At 41.8% G+C, this 18,096-nt stretch overlaps 1 protein-coding gene across 1 annotated transcript in view; it reads right to left on the minus strand.

The window, feature by feature from the left end:
* STKLD1 (serine/threonine kinase like domain containing 1) overlaps window positions 1-18,096 on the minus strand; it is a 193,346-nt gene that overhangs the window by 90,962 nt on the left and 84,288 nt on the right. Inside the window, exons 15-16 of the mRNA XM_069241796.1 lie at window positions 11,246-11,374; window positions 3,859-4,017 (exon numbers count right to left, since the gene is read on the minus strand). Coding sequence (XP_069097897.1) covers window positions 3,859-4,017; window positions 11,246-11,374 — 288 coding nt within the window. The remainder of the gene's footprint in view (window positions 1-3,858; window positions 4,018-11,245; window positions 11,375-18,096) is intronic.

Raw genomic sequence — 18,096 nt, forward strand, 5'->3', positions numbered from 1 at the left:
TATTGGTTGGAACCCCTGATGAGGCCTTTAGGAAATTCTTTAAACCTCTTAGGTCACGGATATAGTTGGTTCCATGTCCTCTTGGAATGAGAAATGGTAGCTAAATGTAGTCAGACCAAAGCAGGATTCAGTACTAAGTTTGACAAGTGTAGATGATATGGTAATATTTGTTGAGGCAGCAAAGTTATAGGATTCAATTACTTTTGATCACACCACAAGTAAAAACATTCCCATTTTGGTGTATAAGATTTATTGATGGACCCAGCTCTTGGTATGGATAGTATTTCTCTATAGTCTCACAGAATGTCTATTCACTCGAATTCACTAAAGCCAGGAGCCATGCTGATAAGGAGATAGAGGGTCCGAATGGAGATTTTGTTTCTTGTGGTGAGATAGTAGTTTCTGTATTGTTTCCAATTGTTTTTGTTGTTGTTCCAAGAGGAGAAGTAGCTCCGTGAACCAGTTTTGTCTTGGTCACCATGGAGCTATGAAGATTAATCAGCATGGCTCTCTCCTAATTTTTGACACCACCCCTGGTATCATTGGGATTGGTAGAAATGTGTATGCATCAATCCCTGACCAGTTTATCCAAAAGCGATTTCCCTTCGATCCTGGCAGGGGGTACCTGATGGCGTAATACTGACAATTCCAGTTCTTGTTCCTGGAAAGCATCTATTGCTTTGATTTTATCCAGTGATGAAATATTTTCTTGAGCTGGGCTTAATTTAACTCCCACTCGTGACTTTCTGCTGTTGTCCTGCTGATATTGTCGGCCCATGAACTTGATAGACCTGGAAGATACTCCGCCTTTATCTGGATGAGATCTTCTATTTTAAAATCCCATCTTTTGTGTCTCATTGGATAGTTTGGGGATCATATTCATCCTTGTTTGTTTATATAGTAAATGCGTGTTGTACTGTTAGTACGTATTAGGACTGATGAATTGCATATTCGTGGAAGAAAAGAGCGGTGCCCTAGAACAATAACCCTCATCTCTAGGATATTGATGTGCATTTGTGTCTTTTTCTGACCATCATCTGCTGATGTGTATCTCCTGCAAGTGTGCGTCCTAACCCTCCAATAAGATGTCTATTCTCATGATGAACTGAGCTTCTTTTGGATGAAAGTCACCCCGAATGTGGAGTTGTTGATTTGAAGTCCCTACGTGAGGGCTCTCTTCATTAGAGATGTTATTCATTATCGATCATCAAAAGAACCCGTCTTCCGCGACCACTGTTTATCCAATGCCTCTTGAAATGGCTCATCTGAAAGCAGCAGTGCAGTATCAAATGAATGCAAGATGAAATCAACCCTAAAAAGGAATGAAAATTCGTATGATGGTTGTCTTTTCTTTTTAAGGCATTTTACCAGAGCTGACAAGCTTTGTTTATCGTAGGGTCTAAAACAGTCCTGAGAAATTGAATTCTTCTTCGAGAGAGTGTAGTGAGGATTTGTCTTTGTTTAATGTTAGCCCCAGATCCTTGAACAGTGGAAGACAGTTTGTTTTAGACTCTTTAATAGCTCTTAATGTTTTTGTCTTGATTATCCAATCGTCTAACTAGGGAAATACTTGGCAACCTGGTCTTTAAGGGAAGCAGCTACTTGTGCTGTGCACTCTGTACAAATTATTGGGGCTGACTTGAATCTGAAAGATAGAACACCCTGAACTGATATTGGTGATCGGCCACCTGAAACCTCAGAAATTTCCCTTTCCATGAACAGGGTGAATGGGAATATGAAAGCAGGAGTCTTGTAGGTCCACAAAATATCCTTTAGTCCTTGTTTCTTAGGAGTTGTAGACCCTTCTGTAACAGTTCCATGCCAAACATATGCTGTTTTAGAAATTTGTTGAGGTTTCGAAGCTCCAGAAGCGGTCTCCATTCTCTGGATTTTTTCCTTATGAGGATAAGATGGGAATGAAAGGTCAAGTTCCTTTGTGTCTGTCAAACCAATTCTTTAGCCTTTTCTCAGCATGTTGATGATTCACTTCAGCAAGATTTGCATATCACGGTCGCTCATCCTTTGCTGGGGTATTGTTGGAGACTCTTTCACAAATTCTTATCAGATCCGGTACCCAATAAGGTTCTGTGATGTTTTTCTGACAGACTTTCCTAGTGAGAGTCCTTATGTCTGAGGAAGGGCTGTCTTCTCTTGGGGATTTGTGAGGGTGTTTTAGGTTTTTCTCCTTACGATATTGTCCTTGAAGTACACTCAGAGAGTAAATGCACTCTTTTTGCGATTTAGAAGAGCTTTCTCCTTCGAGGAGTGGACATTATCAGTTTTTGACTTCTGGAACCATAACAAGAATCTGGCTTCCCTACCTCACAGCCCTTTGCCCTATTACTGAGTGAACACAATAAATGCATTCCTTGTGTGGATCTTCTGTGTGAAGTCTCTTTTTCCACAAGTTCCAAGTGGCCTAAAATTGCATTCCTTGAAGCCTTAGACATAGGGCTAGATTTACAAGGCCCTAGCGCCTCTTAGCGCCACAATAGCGTCATTTTTTTTTTTCCTCTAATGTGACGTTAAAGAGGTCATTCTCCTTCACCATATTTACAAAGTGGTGCAATGCTTGCATTACACCACTTTGCGATCCCTTGGGGCACATTATGCCTGTGTCAGACAAAATGTATGCAAGGGGAGCATTCTGGTGGTGAGAGGGCCGTAAAAATGGCGCAGTGAAATTTACAACATTTCAATGTGCCGTTTTTAGCGTAATTTTTAACGCCTGCTATCAGTAGGCATTAAAATTACGCACCCATTACTTTCAGTGGGCCTCCCTTTACTCTGCAGGACTAGCGCCATTATTTATGGTGCTAATCCTGCAAAGTACCACAATAGCATCATAAATTATGATGCTGTTGTCCTAATGTACACCATGGTGCTACCATGGTGTTATTGGGTGCCGGTAGGGGGGCACAAGAAAAATGGTGCATCACAGCTGATGTGTCACTTTCTTGTAGATGTGGCCCACAGTCTGCTTTGTCAGTAGCTTAATAAATTGTTGAATCCTTCTTAAGAGTTGAAGGAAAAAAATAGAGAAATAGGCACTTATCTGACTTAGTGAGCAAAGCTCAAAAGGGACTCCTTTCTTACATGATGTGTGGTTGAAATCTGAACTATGGTTGTCTGAGTGAGGAGATATGAATGCTGTAATTCGCTCTGATTGGTGGAGTTTTGTATTTTTTGCATAGTGATGTGAATAGGCTACTGCTGTTACCATATTAAACCTAGTATGTACATGTTTAACATTGCACTTTTCTTACGTTTACCAGCTCAATGATAATAGGGATGGTGAAAGCATGTGAATCTATGAAACTTTAATTTAAGTCCAATTCTATGCATTACCTGAAACCCACGCACGCTGTGTCCACAGACATGGGGTAATGAGACCGCAAAAGAGATTCATGGCTGTGATGTTCATCAGATTCAAAACAAGGAAGGAAATTGAAGGAGGGAGTAAGCTACTCTAGATCAGACATTCTACACTCATTTCTAAAATGCAAGATAAAACTTTAGTTCCGTCTAATGTATGCAACAGATTGTGTCACTAAGGTATAGCACAGGAATAAAAAAACATAATCTTCCTTCACTCCCACGATTTCTCTTCTCTGCATGACTTTCGCAAAGGCACCTCATGAAACAGCCCAAAAAGAGGAGAAGGCAGGGTCCAGTAAGATCCTAGAAGATCTAAAACTCTCCTGAATGGAAGAAGAAGCTAGAGTCTCCCTGGTACAGATCTACCATTTTTAACCTTTTTAGGCATGAATTTGCTATGATCAGCATACCCCTCACGAGTGCAGAACACCCCTGCATGGTGAACAAGTGTCAGTATTAATTTATCACAACACAACCCACCAATGCTGGACAAGAATCCTGAGCATGATCCTTGCAGGGACAGTATCCAGAGAGCGCAACAGACCGATTCAGCCACCTCTCCATCTTCAAGGTGCGTCCGAAGTACATTGCAGAGTATGTTTATGGCACATCCGGAAGACAAGCTCTGCCTGGAGCTCTCTGTATGATCCATAGAAAGAAAAAACATATATGCTTATTAATGCTTAGTTGAATGATCAGGTAAACATCTACATTATCTGTGTGCTCAGCATATGCGTTATCGGTAGCATCACAAACACTGGAGGAGGCCAGCTAGACCCCCAGCATTCTCCAGTGTCATTCCTGATTATAATCGCGCCATATCTGTAAAATGATAACCATGCTGTGATTTATTCAGTTAAGGGTTTTATAAATTGACAATTGTCAACTAAGGTGTCTGATTGCAAGGATTGCAAGGGGTTGGAATACAACAGAGGAAAGGATGGGGCCTTCTAATCTGTATATATGATAAACCACAAAGGTATGAGTCCAGCTCTTTCATATAGGGCAGGTAATAGACCATTAATTGTACCCTATTTATTTAACTTCTTTCTTAACTTTCTGCTGCCACTTAGTAAGAAAGCATCATGACGGATGTAAATATCATAAACAAACAATAAAGAATATCAGTTTACAATATGAAATTGCTAAAATTATGACTAAAAAGGGTATAAATATGTTTCTAACTGAAAAACAACATATCAAAATAACATCACCTGAACAAATGCAATATAAATAGAAAAATGTGCCATTCATGAACTCTTATCAATTAAATAAGCAAACCAAACTGTCGGTGTTTTCTATAACTGGTTGATGTTCCACAAATAGCCCACAGGAAAATCTGAGGAAGGTTACTGTATTCAAACTATTTCTTAAATAAATTCATAACTCTTTTGTAAAATACACAGACATCATGTTGTTTTACATCTTTTTGTAAATGAAGTTCATCTAGATGGACACATTTTTATGAAATACTTCTAGAGATAAGTGGATTTCATCTAGCTGTACCTGTTTTTTGTGAAATACCTTATACATTTTAGAGTAGCTTAATGAATTTCATGTAGCCTAAAGACTTAAGTGATGAAGAATAATTTTATTAATTGGTTGATATGAAAGGGGCACATTAATTTGTATAGAACTGTATTAAGTTCAAGAAAAGAATGACTTCTCACAAAGGAAAATACTTTAGCCTCGATGAAAATGTATTGTGAAGAAATATTTTCGAGACGGTCTTTTCTGTACAAATATGTGGCTACCACCAATGCGGATCTAGAAAGAGGAAAATTGCAGATAATATCATGTTAGCTGAAGAACAGGCAAGTGCCTTCTCTTCTTCACATATCATTGGATTGAACCCCTTCTCAAAGGACCATGTATTTGGCATCTTCCATTTAAAGTCACAGGAAGAACTTGCCACTGGACAAATGACATCCTTCAGAAACCTGCAGCCCATGCTTTTTCTTCACGTGGTCTTTGAAGTACAGGCTACAATGTAAATGTCTTATGATTGCTGTAGGTGGAGATATGGGGTGAAGCATTCCAAGTTCTTGCTCCCTCTGTTAATAAGGAAAACCTTAGTATTTTTTATATCAATGACATACATCTAAGTTTATATGCTGGAATTAGTAGATATAAACCTGTGGGGTGACAGAGCAAACACCTACTAAAAGAAATTAAGCATTATTCTTTAGTCAAGTACTGAGCAGTCCAGAACTCCCACACACAGCAAGGCCTCCGACAGAAGTGGGGACATGGCAAATGCACAGAAGAGGTGGTCCCATGAATGTCCCACACCATAGACAGATACAGACTGGGAGAGGGCCTGCACACAGATGAAGAGCCTTTCTACCAAAGCACACTTCAAGCTAACTCAAGTTCATTATTTACACTACCTACCTCACACCTAAGAAATTAGCCAGGATTGACCCAGACAGAACATGTAGCACACAAGGAGCAGACTTTTTACAGATGAAATTATGGGACAAGGTGGTCAAGACCTTGCAGAGGATGACAGATGGCCTACCTTTGAGGTCAATGAAACAATGCTTCCTATGTGTATTCACTAATAGATAATCTCTGAAAATGAATATACGGATGGGCACTGCGTGGGCCAAACGCGATTATCAATCTATTGGGCATCCCCTGGAGCACTTCAATATAATGTTTGGAAAAAGGATTTAATTGAATGGGTTGTATGTGATGAACAGCTTATGAAAACAACAAGGAGGGGTGAGAAGTTGGCATGGGATCTCATTGAATGGATGAAAATGTCTGCTGGATTAATTGATCACCCCAAAAAATAGATCTCTTTGAACATGAAAATATAAAAGCTGTCATGCGTAAAAAATGCAATGGGGAAATGAAGACGAACATAGAAAACTGTGGATAAAAGTTGAAAATGTACTGCATTAAGCATAACTATAGTAAGCTTGTAATCGAGCAAGATTGGTGTAATCTATAGGTGTGTGGATGCTGATGTGTCGATCATTTTTCCCAAATAAAGTGTAAGAAAATGTTTTTTATATCAATATGCCTTTTTTTTCATAAAGTTGTTATTAGCTAACTTTTTTTTAACTTGTTTTATGTCAGGCTGTCTTTCTCCATATTTGATGTTCAATCTAATGGAAGTCACCTACTTCTGTTGTGAATGGGTGTTTTAATGCTTTAATATTAGATTGCAACAATAGGAGTCATTGTCTTTTCCATTTTAGAAAAGTCATATGGTCTCTATGGAGATGTTAGACTATACTTTTGTTTTTGAGCCTACAGAAAAGATTTTGTCAAATAATTTTACCAAAGTGCACAGAGAACGTTTGCAGGAAGAATCAGAGCCTAGGCAGGCCTCGGTGGACAGGGCCCCTTGGGAGCTTGGTGCCCTCCAATGGAGGTCAGATAAGGGGGACTGATTGATAAGGCTTCTCTCGTGAATCAATATCTTCAAAATGGGGGTTGACTTGCAAACATGCTATGTCAAGAAAAAACCTTCATCCAAAGTCAGGCCGTGTTTTGATTCATTTGGCTGAAATCTGCTGCAAGATCTCATCATCATCCATGTGCTGTGCCGAGAGCACCTTTTCACTCAAGTTTAGTCTTAGTAAACTTGCTTCATTATTCTCATTGCACATTTATCGACTACGGTTATTTCTGTTGCTTCATCCCGCATTTTACTCATGTTTCATGACATTTCTGTGTGCATTGTAGAGAATCTGCTTCAACAGGCACTTCCATAATCACACATACCTCTTGTTTTCTGGCAACAATCATAGAAAGAACTAGAATTCTACAGTATTTCTGGTTACTGAACCCTCTTTTTTCTGTAATTGTAGTTGTCTGTCTGGTACTGTGACATAATGATGATTCTATTTGGGTTCATGTCACCAAGCTGTATTCAGTTTTAGGATACATTGGTCTTATTCCACCTCCCATTAGAGTGGAACGACATAAAGGGTTTTTCTGAGGTAGATTGCGCAAACAATGAATTTGCATTTTTTGACCGAAAGACACTTCCCATTTGACAAAAAGTGGTTCTCATTAGTAATACATTTCATTACCATGTCTTGTGGATATAACATTTCTGGAAAGCACAAAGGGGGTAATTTCGAACTCGGCGGTCTTTTGACAAGACCGCCGAGGGACCGCCGTGCTGAAGACCGCCAGTGGTGGCGGTTTTCCGCTCTGGGTACTATGACTGCTGGCAGCCCTCTGTCCTTTTCCGGCCGGAGAGCTGCCAGCAGCCATACTGGCGGGCGGCGGGGAAGTGGAGGTTGCTCCACCTCCACTGCCACGTCAACAGAACATCGCCCACCGAATCACGTTCTGTGATTCAGCGTGGCGGTGTTCTGTTGACGGTGTGGTGGCGGCGGAGCAGCCCCCATGGATCCCGTCCCCTCCCGGAGGATCAACAGACCAGGTAAGTTGATCGTCCGTTAGGGGAGGGGGCGTGTTGTGTGTTGTGTGCGTGCATGGGGGTGTACGTGTGTGTTTGTAGAGGGGGTGTGTGAGTGCATGCATGCATGCGGGGGTGTTGTGTGTTTGGAAATGAGTGCGTGTCAGTCTGTCTGTATGTATGTATGTCTGTATGGATGTGTGCGTATATGTCTGAATGTGGGTGTGTGCATATGACTGTGTGTGTGGCTGTTGGCATGTATGTTGGTGTGTGTGTGTGCGGGTATGTGTGTTGGTGGTGCCTGCGTGCGTGTCAGGTGTGAATGTGTAATGTAATGTTGGGGGTAGGGGTGGGGAGGGGGGTCCTGCCACCTTTGGGGGTGGCAGGGGTGGTGGGGGGTGTAGGGGAAGGACTCAGGGTTGGGGGTGGGGGAGACCCCTATCAGTGCCAGGGAAGGAATTTTTCCCTGGCACTGATAGTGTTCACCGCCATGGATTTCATGGCGGTTCCAAACCCCATGAAATCCATGGCGGTCAGCCGGGTCATGATACCGCCGGCGGTATTGTGACGACCGCCGGGCTGGAGACCCAGGTCTCCAGTCCAGCAGTCGTCTCAGCCCTGGCGGTCGGATCGGAGAAGTGGCGGATGACCATAGCGGTAACCACCATGGTCATAATTCCAAAAAATTTACGGCCAGCCTGTTGGCGGTAAGACCGCCGCTTCTCCGCCAACCGCCAGGGGTTGTAATGAGCGCCCAAGTGTTTTCCAGAAGCGTCTAGAGCTTAAATCCTGACGCCTTTGGATGAGTACTGCTCCACCCTTGAGAAATGCACATATTTCTAAGGTAACTACCCTGTAACAATCTAGTAGCAATTGTCATATCAATGAAGAGAAGTCTGATTCCTCACACTGGAGATGTCCAAAAAAGGATAGCTGATGTCACAGACAAGTAGGTGCCTTTATTGGCCTACGACATCAAATTTATGGACATGAGTGAATCCAAGCAATTGCACCATTATTAGACACTACTGTAAGAAATTCCCTATCCAAACAATACAATATCAAACATGATGCAACCCCGAAAAAGAGTCAGTTAGAATACCACCTTTCTGCTAATTAAGTAGGTAGTGTTTGCCAGAAGTGCAGTTCATGTAGGCGTTTCATTGCTGGTCTCCAGCACAAACATGGGGCATCAATTCCTATCACATTAGATGATGTTATGGTGAGCTGTGTTATTGAGAAAAAGTGCCTTTTTACACAAATGCAGAGTAGAATTTTGCCTTGTTGGGGCTTCACTGTAGTTCTTGAGAAACTGTCACATCAAGAGCTGTAACGGTCAATGAGTCGTAAGTGAAAAGAAGGGAATTCTCTTAAAGGATGATACATTTATTGAATTTCCAGAAGCTACAAACGTCTGAACCCCACAGTGCGATCCTTCAACAGACAAGGTATTTTCTCAAGATTCCATATTCAGTGTGGAACTTTGTATAAACATTCTACCTATTGTTTAATTAATTTCTTAAAGAGAAATATATTAAAACACAACTTTATTGTGTCAGAAAATAATCATGTAGGCCAAACAATGCTGATAATGGTTTTTATCTTCTGGAACATCACATTTCATTTCAGTGCCATCCACATTTGATGCAAATGAAGTAAAGGACATTTCAAAATGGCGAATACTGATGTGTAGTGTGAAACAAATGGTCTTGGAGATCACTGCAGGTGTAGAAATATAAGCACAACGGAGATTACCTTTGACCTATTTTTGGAACTAATATGACATTTGTGAATTATTTGATTGGCCTTAGGGCATATTGAGGAACATGTCAAGAGATGGAAGGAAATAAGATAAAGATCAAATCCTGTGACCCCTTGGGCGAAAGAGAAGGGATTCACCTTTACCTATAGGGAACTGGCCAGATTTCTGTACCAAGCAAATATATAGCATGAAAAACTAACCAGACCCTTTGGCATTCCTGGTAAATTAGTTATTCTCGCTTCATCTTATTAATTTATACATCCCTCCGTAGGCGATATAATAATTTTGCAGGCACCGGTCCAGTCCAGGTTTTACCGCTGAGGCAGCTGAATCTCTGAAAACCTCATCAGTGACTTTAAAGAAGGTTTATTATGATGCAATAGCTTTAACAACAGGAAGCATGCATTCCAGTATGTCACCGATCTTCATACATCTCCACCTGCTACCAATAGGGGTTGGCTTACATTTAAGATGACAGGTTTTGTTTAGAAACTGCATTGTGGACAGCACTCTATAAAGAGCCCACAATTAAAAATTCTTGAAGAAAGCATATACTCTTTCTGAAAAACCCAAATTGAGGAATTCTGAAAAAAATAAAACAATCTTTCTCTGGGCTACCAGCGTAGTCTAACACCAACTCTATCACCTTTACTTTACTATAAAAAGTCATTTAAAACAGACTAATTCCAACTATATTTCTAAACTGCATTTTTCAACTTTGTGATTTTCTGAATGTCATTAGCTTGATTTGTAATATTGCTGATGGTAATGTTTGTGTTCCACAAGACTCTTAGGGCCAGATGTAGGAAAGGATTTGCGCCTCGCAAACGGCGAAAAATGCCGTTTGCGAGGCGCAAAAGCCTCTCCGCCATGCAGAAATGCTTTTTACGAGTCGGATCCGACGCGCAAAATGCATTTCCGACTCGCAAATAGGAAGGGGTGTTCCCTTCCTATTTGCGACTCGCAATGCTATGCAATTTGAAATCGCAGTTACCATCCACTTGAAGTGGATGGTAACCCAGTGGCAAACGGGAAGGGGTCCCCATGGGACCCCTTCCCCTTTGTGAATGGGAAGAAAAATATTTTTTCAGAGCAGGCAGTGGTCCTATGGACCACTGCCTGCTCTGAAAAAAAACGAAACTAAAGGTTTTTTTTTTTTTCCAAGTGCAGCTCGTTTTCCTTCAAGGAAAACGGGCTGCAGATGGAAAAAAAAAACTGCTTTATTAAAAAGCAGTCACGGACATGGTGGTCTGCTGTCTCCAACAGGCCACCATCCCCGTGAGTGCCCATACTCGCAATGGGGTCGCAAACTGCGACCCACCTCATTAATAGGTCTGAGACACCTTTCTGCATAGCAAATTGTGACTTGCAATTTGCGAGTCGCACGGACTCGCAAATTGCAAGTCGCAATTTTAAACCTACCTGCATCTGGCCCTTAATGTAGAACAGACGTGTAGAGTATGACAATCATGCCACTTTTTATCTCCTGCCCGAATCTGGTCACGGCTTAAGGGAGGAATGATCCCCACTGATAACAGTGGTGTGCAGCTGTACTAGGTAACCTTAAAAGCATTCTTTGTACAATCTGCCCGGAGTATCAAATTCACTACATAACAGAAATGATATCCCTGAGTTTGGGTCTATACATTACTCAGCTTAGATGATATTACTTCCATGCAGCCCCACAGCTAGCGCCTTGCTTGACCCACGCACTCACTCACCGCTCGCTGCCAAGCTCCACAGGGCACCAGAACAGGACAGACAGACGTCTCGGTTCTCAGGGAAGCAAGAGAGGATCTGCAGCACATCCGACACCACCCCAGCTCTGGCCAGCATCTCCGCAGCAGCTTCTAAAGAGAAGAATACAGTGAGCTTTGAGAACAACTTTAGAGGCATCATCACTACTCCAGAAGGAAGAAAAAGATGTGGGAATGTTTCAAAAAATACAAAGTGTGATAGAATGGGATCAATTGTCAATGTGAGGGGGGAGTATGATGGAAGGAAAATGTATCTGAATGGTGGATATGCTGTGTGAGGTGATGGCTGGGTACCTGTTCTGGAGGAGGTGATGGCTTGGTGCATGTTCAGTAATTTAAGATTATCAGGATTACCATTAAAATATTTTCTTAACATACATCCGGTTCTCCCTTGTTGTCCAGCTGGCTGGGCAAACTGGCTTCACAGCTAAAAATAAAGCCTGCTGCAAGACAAAGCTGCATACACCCAGTCAGGCTTGGAGCAAATACATTGCACAGAAGTTCCTAGGCAAAGTATACATTTTTCCTAGAGTATGTGTGAAGAAAGTATCACTTGTAGAAAGTATGCAAAGTAACCCACATTGTTATCCCACAAATGTCTGCAACTGGGACAGGTCTTTGTAAGGCCAGATGTCAGGAATCCCCAAGGTGCCTCCTGCGTTATCTGTCAGCATCCCCAGGGATTAGGGTTACATTATATCTCTGTTCTTGGTTAAACCTTCATGTTTCTAAGTAAACATAATATGTTGTGTTACACAGTTGGTTTTTATCAATGTTTGTTTGCTAATGTGAGCAGGTGTAGACATGTGCTTCTAATTGGGTGGTGACTCATCTACATGTGGAAACTCAACTACTTTCCTGATTGGCTATAAATAGCAGAGTGAAGCATGCCACACTGCTTGGCTTTGTTTTGCTTCCTGATCTCAGCATCTGATTTGGCAGTCCAGCCCCTGTTGTCATCCTCGTATTCAGGACTTTTGAGGCAATTCTTTTCTTTGTTCCTGTACCAGCTGACACCAGGCATTTCTTCAGCACTCCGGAAAAGACTGCAGCTAAGTGACTAGTATTTTCCAGGGAGTTTGTTCTTTGAGCGCCGCGCTTTCCTAGAACAGCTGGTGTATTTCAGATCTTGTATTTTGGAAGAGTGCTTATCTTGAGGAGACAAATACATTTCTGAACATTCTACATTATTATTGTAGTTACTTGCCTAAATGTGCTTCAGGAAATCTGCTTGAGCACAAGTACTACTAAAAGTGACAGTGGAATTTTAAAAGAGCATTTACGTGATTTTTTCGTTCTCTAATAGCATAAGTCTTGGATTTAAATTGTGCCATTCATGCCTGTGTTTCAGATTTGAAGAATTTGCTTTTGAAGGGTTTTTCATACACACAGTGAAACCAAACTGTGCCACCCTAACTGTTTAAACCCAGAGTCGACATTTGCACTTCTTGGATTGTTTTTGTTCCTTTTAGTTTAACTCTATGTATGCAGGAAAGTTATATGTGATATAATTAAAGCCCTTGTTTGGCTCTCTTATGCATGATAAATGCAACCACAGTTGTAATTGTAGTGTGCAACAGTGAATCTCTATGAAGCCAGCCCTAGTGTTGCAGTACTTATTGTTATGGTACTCAGTTTTGGTTTTTGGTAATGCAGTGTTAGTAATTGTGCTAACAGTTCTTATTATCCAAGAAAAGTGCTGGAGCATCCCGGTGTTCTTCTACCGCTCCCGTGCCCATATCAGAAAGAGAGATTCAGTTTCAATGAAGTTGAGTGCACTAACTCGACTATCACTCTGTCAACCACAACCTGCCCCCAAAGATACAGGGTGCCTGGCTGGACCGGCAAGACATGGCAGTGTTTTGTCTCTTACTCTTCCACTCCCCCTTTCCTTTTGGGACACCTGGCGGGGTTTCTGTGTCCACCAGGAAGTGCCAAGAAGTGTTCCAGGAGGTCAGGGCATACCATTGCCCCTGCAGACATCCTGTTTTTCAGGTGAGTGGCCCGTCTCGACATAGATGCTGACTTTGCTGTGGTGGCATAGGCATGACGTCCTTAAGGAATTCGAGCTCCTCTGCTGCCATAAGATTTAGAAATGCAATAGAATGCCACCCTACAATAGTGGCTTTAGCAGTTTAGTTGCTTGGAGCGACCACTATAAATAAAAGAGGTTGAGCCAGACAGAGAGGTTTCATACTTTCCATGTAAAATATCAGAGCACGAGATACTTGGATTGAGAATGATTTCTTCAGCCAAAGAAGCACTTGGCATAGATTCTAAACTGCAAATGCAGGATGACAAGTTCTTGATTTAAATAAAATATTATAAATAAGTTCAGAATACAGGAAGGGAGTGTCAAAGGGCAGCTTTATCCTTTTGAAAGACTATCTAAGGTTCTTCCAATGACCTTGAAGACTGAAGATTTGCCTTGGTAGGAGTGCTTGATATCAAAAAGGCTGCCACCCAAGATAACATATCCCTGTTACTGGAAGCTATCAGTTATATATATATGTTATGCATTAACAAGATAAAAACAAGGTTCTAGTCATATTGAGGAGCAGAAACCTTAACAAGATTCTGATTGAGAAGCCCATCAAAATGGTGCTTCTCAATCTTGTTTTTCAAAGAAGTCTTAAAAACCTGAATTAAGTTACATGACTATGGTTGGCAAGCAATGCCCACACAAATCCATTTTGCTTCTTACAGAGGACACAAATTAAATGTAGGGCAAAATGTTATATAAGAATGCCTCAATTTAAGTACCTTACAAAGGCAAATGAGTAAACATAGCCATTGCATTTGTGTAATTTCCTGGGAGAATCCCTTGAGAGGCACATATGGCGGAGATAATTTTGTCTGATACATCCAAATGTACAAAGGTTCATTTTTCATACTTTCAAATTCAACAATGGAAGCTAGGAGTGAAGCATCATACATCACTGCTGAAATAGCAGCTCCACGACTGAGTCAACAACATAGACTTATTATTAAAGCCTCGTGTCCATATCTTCTTCGGGATGGTAAAGTACTTGGATTACAACCCTTGGCACATTTTGTTCTTAGAACCATAGAGGTTTTCTACCAGACATTTTCACCTCCAAATCTTGAAGGATTAAGTGCCTGATTTGGAGTTCGGAGGATGGGTTTCTCCATCACAATGGTGATGGATAGCCCATCCTTTGAAATATAAATTCCATTATAGTGTAAGGGATATATATTTCGGTGAACGGATATCCGTCACCATTGTGATGGAGTAACCTGGCATCCGAAATCTAAATCAGGCCAATTAATGAAGGTTTAGAGAATGTCTACTTGTTTGGTACCCACAAGTCCACAATTATTAACATTCATTGACTGAAAAACGATGATATGCTTCATTCCACTGTGGACGGATGCTTCAAGGTGCCTGTTCACCCCACAAGGGAAAGTTGGACAGACTGTTTCCGAGATATGAGGCAGCCCTAGAGGAGACCATGACAGGGTTAGTTTTTTTTAAGAATCTTTTTTATTAAACTTTTAAAGAAAAAGAACATAGAGCACAAATTACAATCTTCACATCTTTCAAGTGTATTGTGTTAGTTGATCTTCCCCCCCCTGTTCCTTCCTTTGATCTGCTATATAAATCAAAGTTATGTGTCGGTCCTTTCGAACAGAGGTGTTAGATAGTTGTGTCTCTGAGACATCACACACATTGCCTCTGTCGACATTTCAGGGCCCCCAGACTTTGTCCCATTTCCTCTGACATCCTCAGTTTTTATAAACATTCTTTTCTGCCAGCATGCACCATTCTATATACTTACCCCACTTAGCTGGTGGTGGCACGTGTTCCGCCCCCCCCCACAGTTTGACAATTTTGTGCTTTGTGGCTGCTAGGCCATGTGCTGCCCACACCCGTGGCTTTTGAGAGAGTACTTCTTCCCTCCATTTGTTCAAGAGACACCACTTCGCCTCCAGGGCGAGGGAGGCCCCCAACACTTCATTTAGACATTCCATCACCTTGCCCCAAAAGACTGGTATTTTTGAAAAAGTCCCAAATCACGTGATAAAAAGTGCCCACCTGGTTACACTTTCTCCTGCAGATGGTCGTTGTCCCTCTACCCATTTTGGACAGTGCTACTGGGCTGTAGCAGGCGCAGTGTAATATTTCTAATTGTACAAGGTGGAAACCTGCTCTACTAGCAACTTCTCTAGGGGAGGCCATGGTTTCAATCCATTCGTCATCTGCTATGTCCCCTAGATCGTATGCCCATTTGACATGCAGCTGTGCCAATGTGTCTGGTGAGTTGTGTATTAATTTCCTGTATGTTAGTGAGGTGGCTTTGCGCCACATGTTTTCATCCAGTAGACGGACTTCCAAGGGCACCGATTCCGGATGGTGTGTGTTTTGGGGTATTTCCGTGTTGGGGGCGTGTCTGATTTATAGATATCCAGGGGTGTGGAATTTATTAAAATATCTACTTGTCCAGGGGACAGGTAGCTTCTCAAATCTACTTGTCCTGTAAAAAGATCTACTTGTCCCTTTGGTGCCATGTAGTGTGGCGCCAAATTATGGCAGTAATCTCATTATGTAAGAGCTCTGATAATAGCCTCTCTGATTATGCCAGGGCTACTATCACAGTAGGGCTTGAATACTTGCAGTTTCAATCCCTACTGTAGCAATTTCCTTATTTTGCCACCTTTCTGCAGATCTGCATACTGGGGCTGGAGGAAGCAGTAAGCAATAGTTCCAGGGCTGGAATGCCTTTGAGTCTGCAAACCTACTAACCTGCATGTTTTAAAGATTTTCACCAGCTTCTCTCTAATATTTTCCCATATTAAGAAAGGTTGGACATTTACTCCTGACAATGGCAAAATTAGAACTTCTTCCAGGGTTGGGAAGAAAGTGGCTGGAGGGAAAATGAACTTGCAAATGCTCAATAGATTTTCACATGAGCAAATCTACACATACATATTTACCCATGCTAAAATACAGTTCACAAATATTTTATAGGGGTACGACATATACCATGGGTGCACTTTTGTGACTTTCTTTAAGAATTTGGGGCCACATGTAGGTAGGTTCAGATTTGCGACCCGCAAATTGCGAGTCAGAGCGACTCGCAATTTGCGACTCGCAAATCCGAATGTAGGATGGTGTCCCTGACACCATCTGTGATTCGCAAGGGCTTCGCAAATGCCCACCTCATGAATAATCATGAGGTGGGTCGCAATTTGCAACCCCCTTGCGAATGGCGGCCCTCACAGGGATGGTGGCCTGCTGGAGACAGCAGACCACCATGTCTGTGACTGCTTTTCAATAAAGCAGTTTTTTATTTTTTTTGTAATGCAGCCCGTTTTCCTTAAAGGAAAACGAGATGCATTACAAAAATGAAAAATTAAACGTTTTCGTTTCATTTTTTCAGAGCAGGCAGTGGTCCGCAGGACCACTGCCTGCTCTGAATTTTTTTTTACAGTGACATTCACAATGGGGAAGCGGTCCCATGGGGACCCCTTCCCTTTTGCGAAAGTGTTAGCACCCATTTGAAATGGGTGCAAACTGCGATTGGTTTGCGCCTGCAAAACATTCCTACATTGCACTGCGAGTCGCAAACAGGAAGGGAACACCCCTTCCTAATTGCGAGGTTTGCCAGGTTACCGAATCGCAAAACTGGGTTTGTGCATCGCAATGTGCTTTTTGCACGTCGCAAACAGCGAAAGTCGCTGTTTGCGACATGCAAAAAGCTACATACATGTGGGTCTTGGTCCCTAATTAGGTCTGGTGTTAACAAAGACATTTTGTTTTTATTAAACTTCTATTTCTCTCCCTTTCGGCTGGCTTTACTGTGAGTGATCGCATTCTGCTCTTCCACAAGAAGCATATTGGCACACAAAGTAGTTTTGTTCAGTGTCAGGAACTACAGTGGCAATCAGTGACGTAACGAAACTGGAGGGTGCCCCTTTGCAATTAACATGGAGGAGCCCCCTCTCCAGACTCACTCAGGGCAGGTGATGTGCTGAAGGGGCCCCCTGGAGGGCGGCTGCGGGGCCTTTGTTATGCCACTGGTGGCAACGTGTGCTTTTAGAGTTCAAAAACGTTTTTTTTTTTTTTTTTGCCAGTGTTTGTTACAATGTTGAGGGCCTGGTAGCTCCCACAACAATAAAGTGTTACAAAAACAAGACACGCATTGATGAAACTAAAAGACTTATAAAAATATGTCAGATCAGTTGGCTTTGTCAGTGTTTGTTTATTTTCATGCTTCCCATAATCGTGTTGAAAATGGTTACACTGATTTTCCATTAGAAATATTTTTGGGAAATACTAGCATGCATCAAAACATTTTACTATATGACACTTCATTTGCATCTAATCAGAGAGCATTCTGGGAGCATTATACTTAGCCTCATAGCCTAAACTTTTCAAACATGTGTATACACGTTTTTTTGTTTTGTACTGGAACCAACGTCAGTAGTGAAGTGTGACCTTAAAACATTTATTTACAGCACTCACCCTAATAATGAAGGCTTTCAAATAATGAACCATAAATACAAGCTCGAACAGCATTATCTTTTGGAAACACATTACCTCAACTGCAGAGAGTTCCACTCTCTTTAAACAGGCAGCCAAAGGGTTTGTGCTGCAGAGGGTTGGGCCTACTTGTCCCAAGGACAAAGTAAACATAAAAACTTGTTGCCCTTGACCCCAAACAAGATGTCCCGAGCGTCGGGCTATAGGAATTCCACATCCCTGGATATCTGTAATATTCAGGGGGGTATTCTCTTTGTAGCTCTGGGAAAGACAGACCCTCTCCCTGGTTCCATAGGTCTACGACCATGGA

Source organism: Pleurodeles waltl, chromosome 6 (genome assembly GCF_031143425.1).
Source record: "Pleurodeles waltl isolate 20211129_DDA chromosome 6, aPleWal1.hap1.20221129, whole genome shotgun sequence".
NCBI classification, from domain to species: domain Eukaryota; kingdom Metazoa; phylum Chordata; class Amphibia; order Caudata; family Salamandridae; genus Pleurodeles; species Pleurodeles waltl.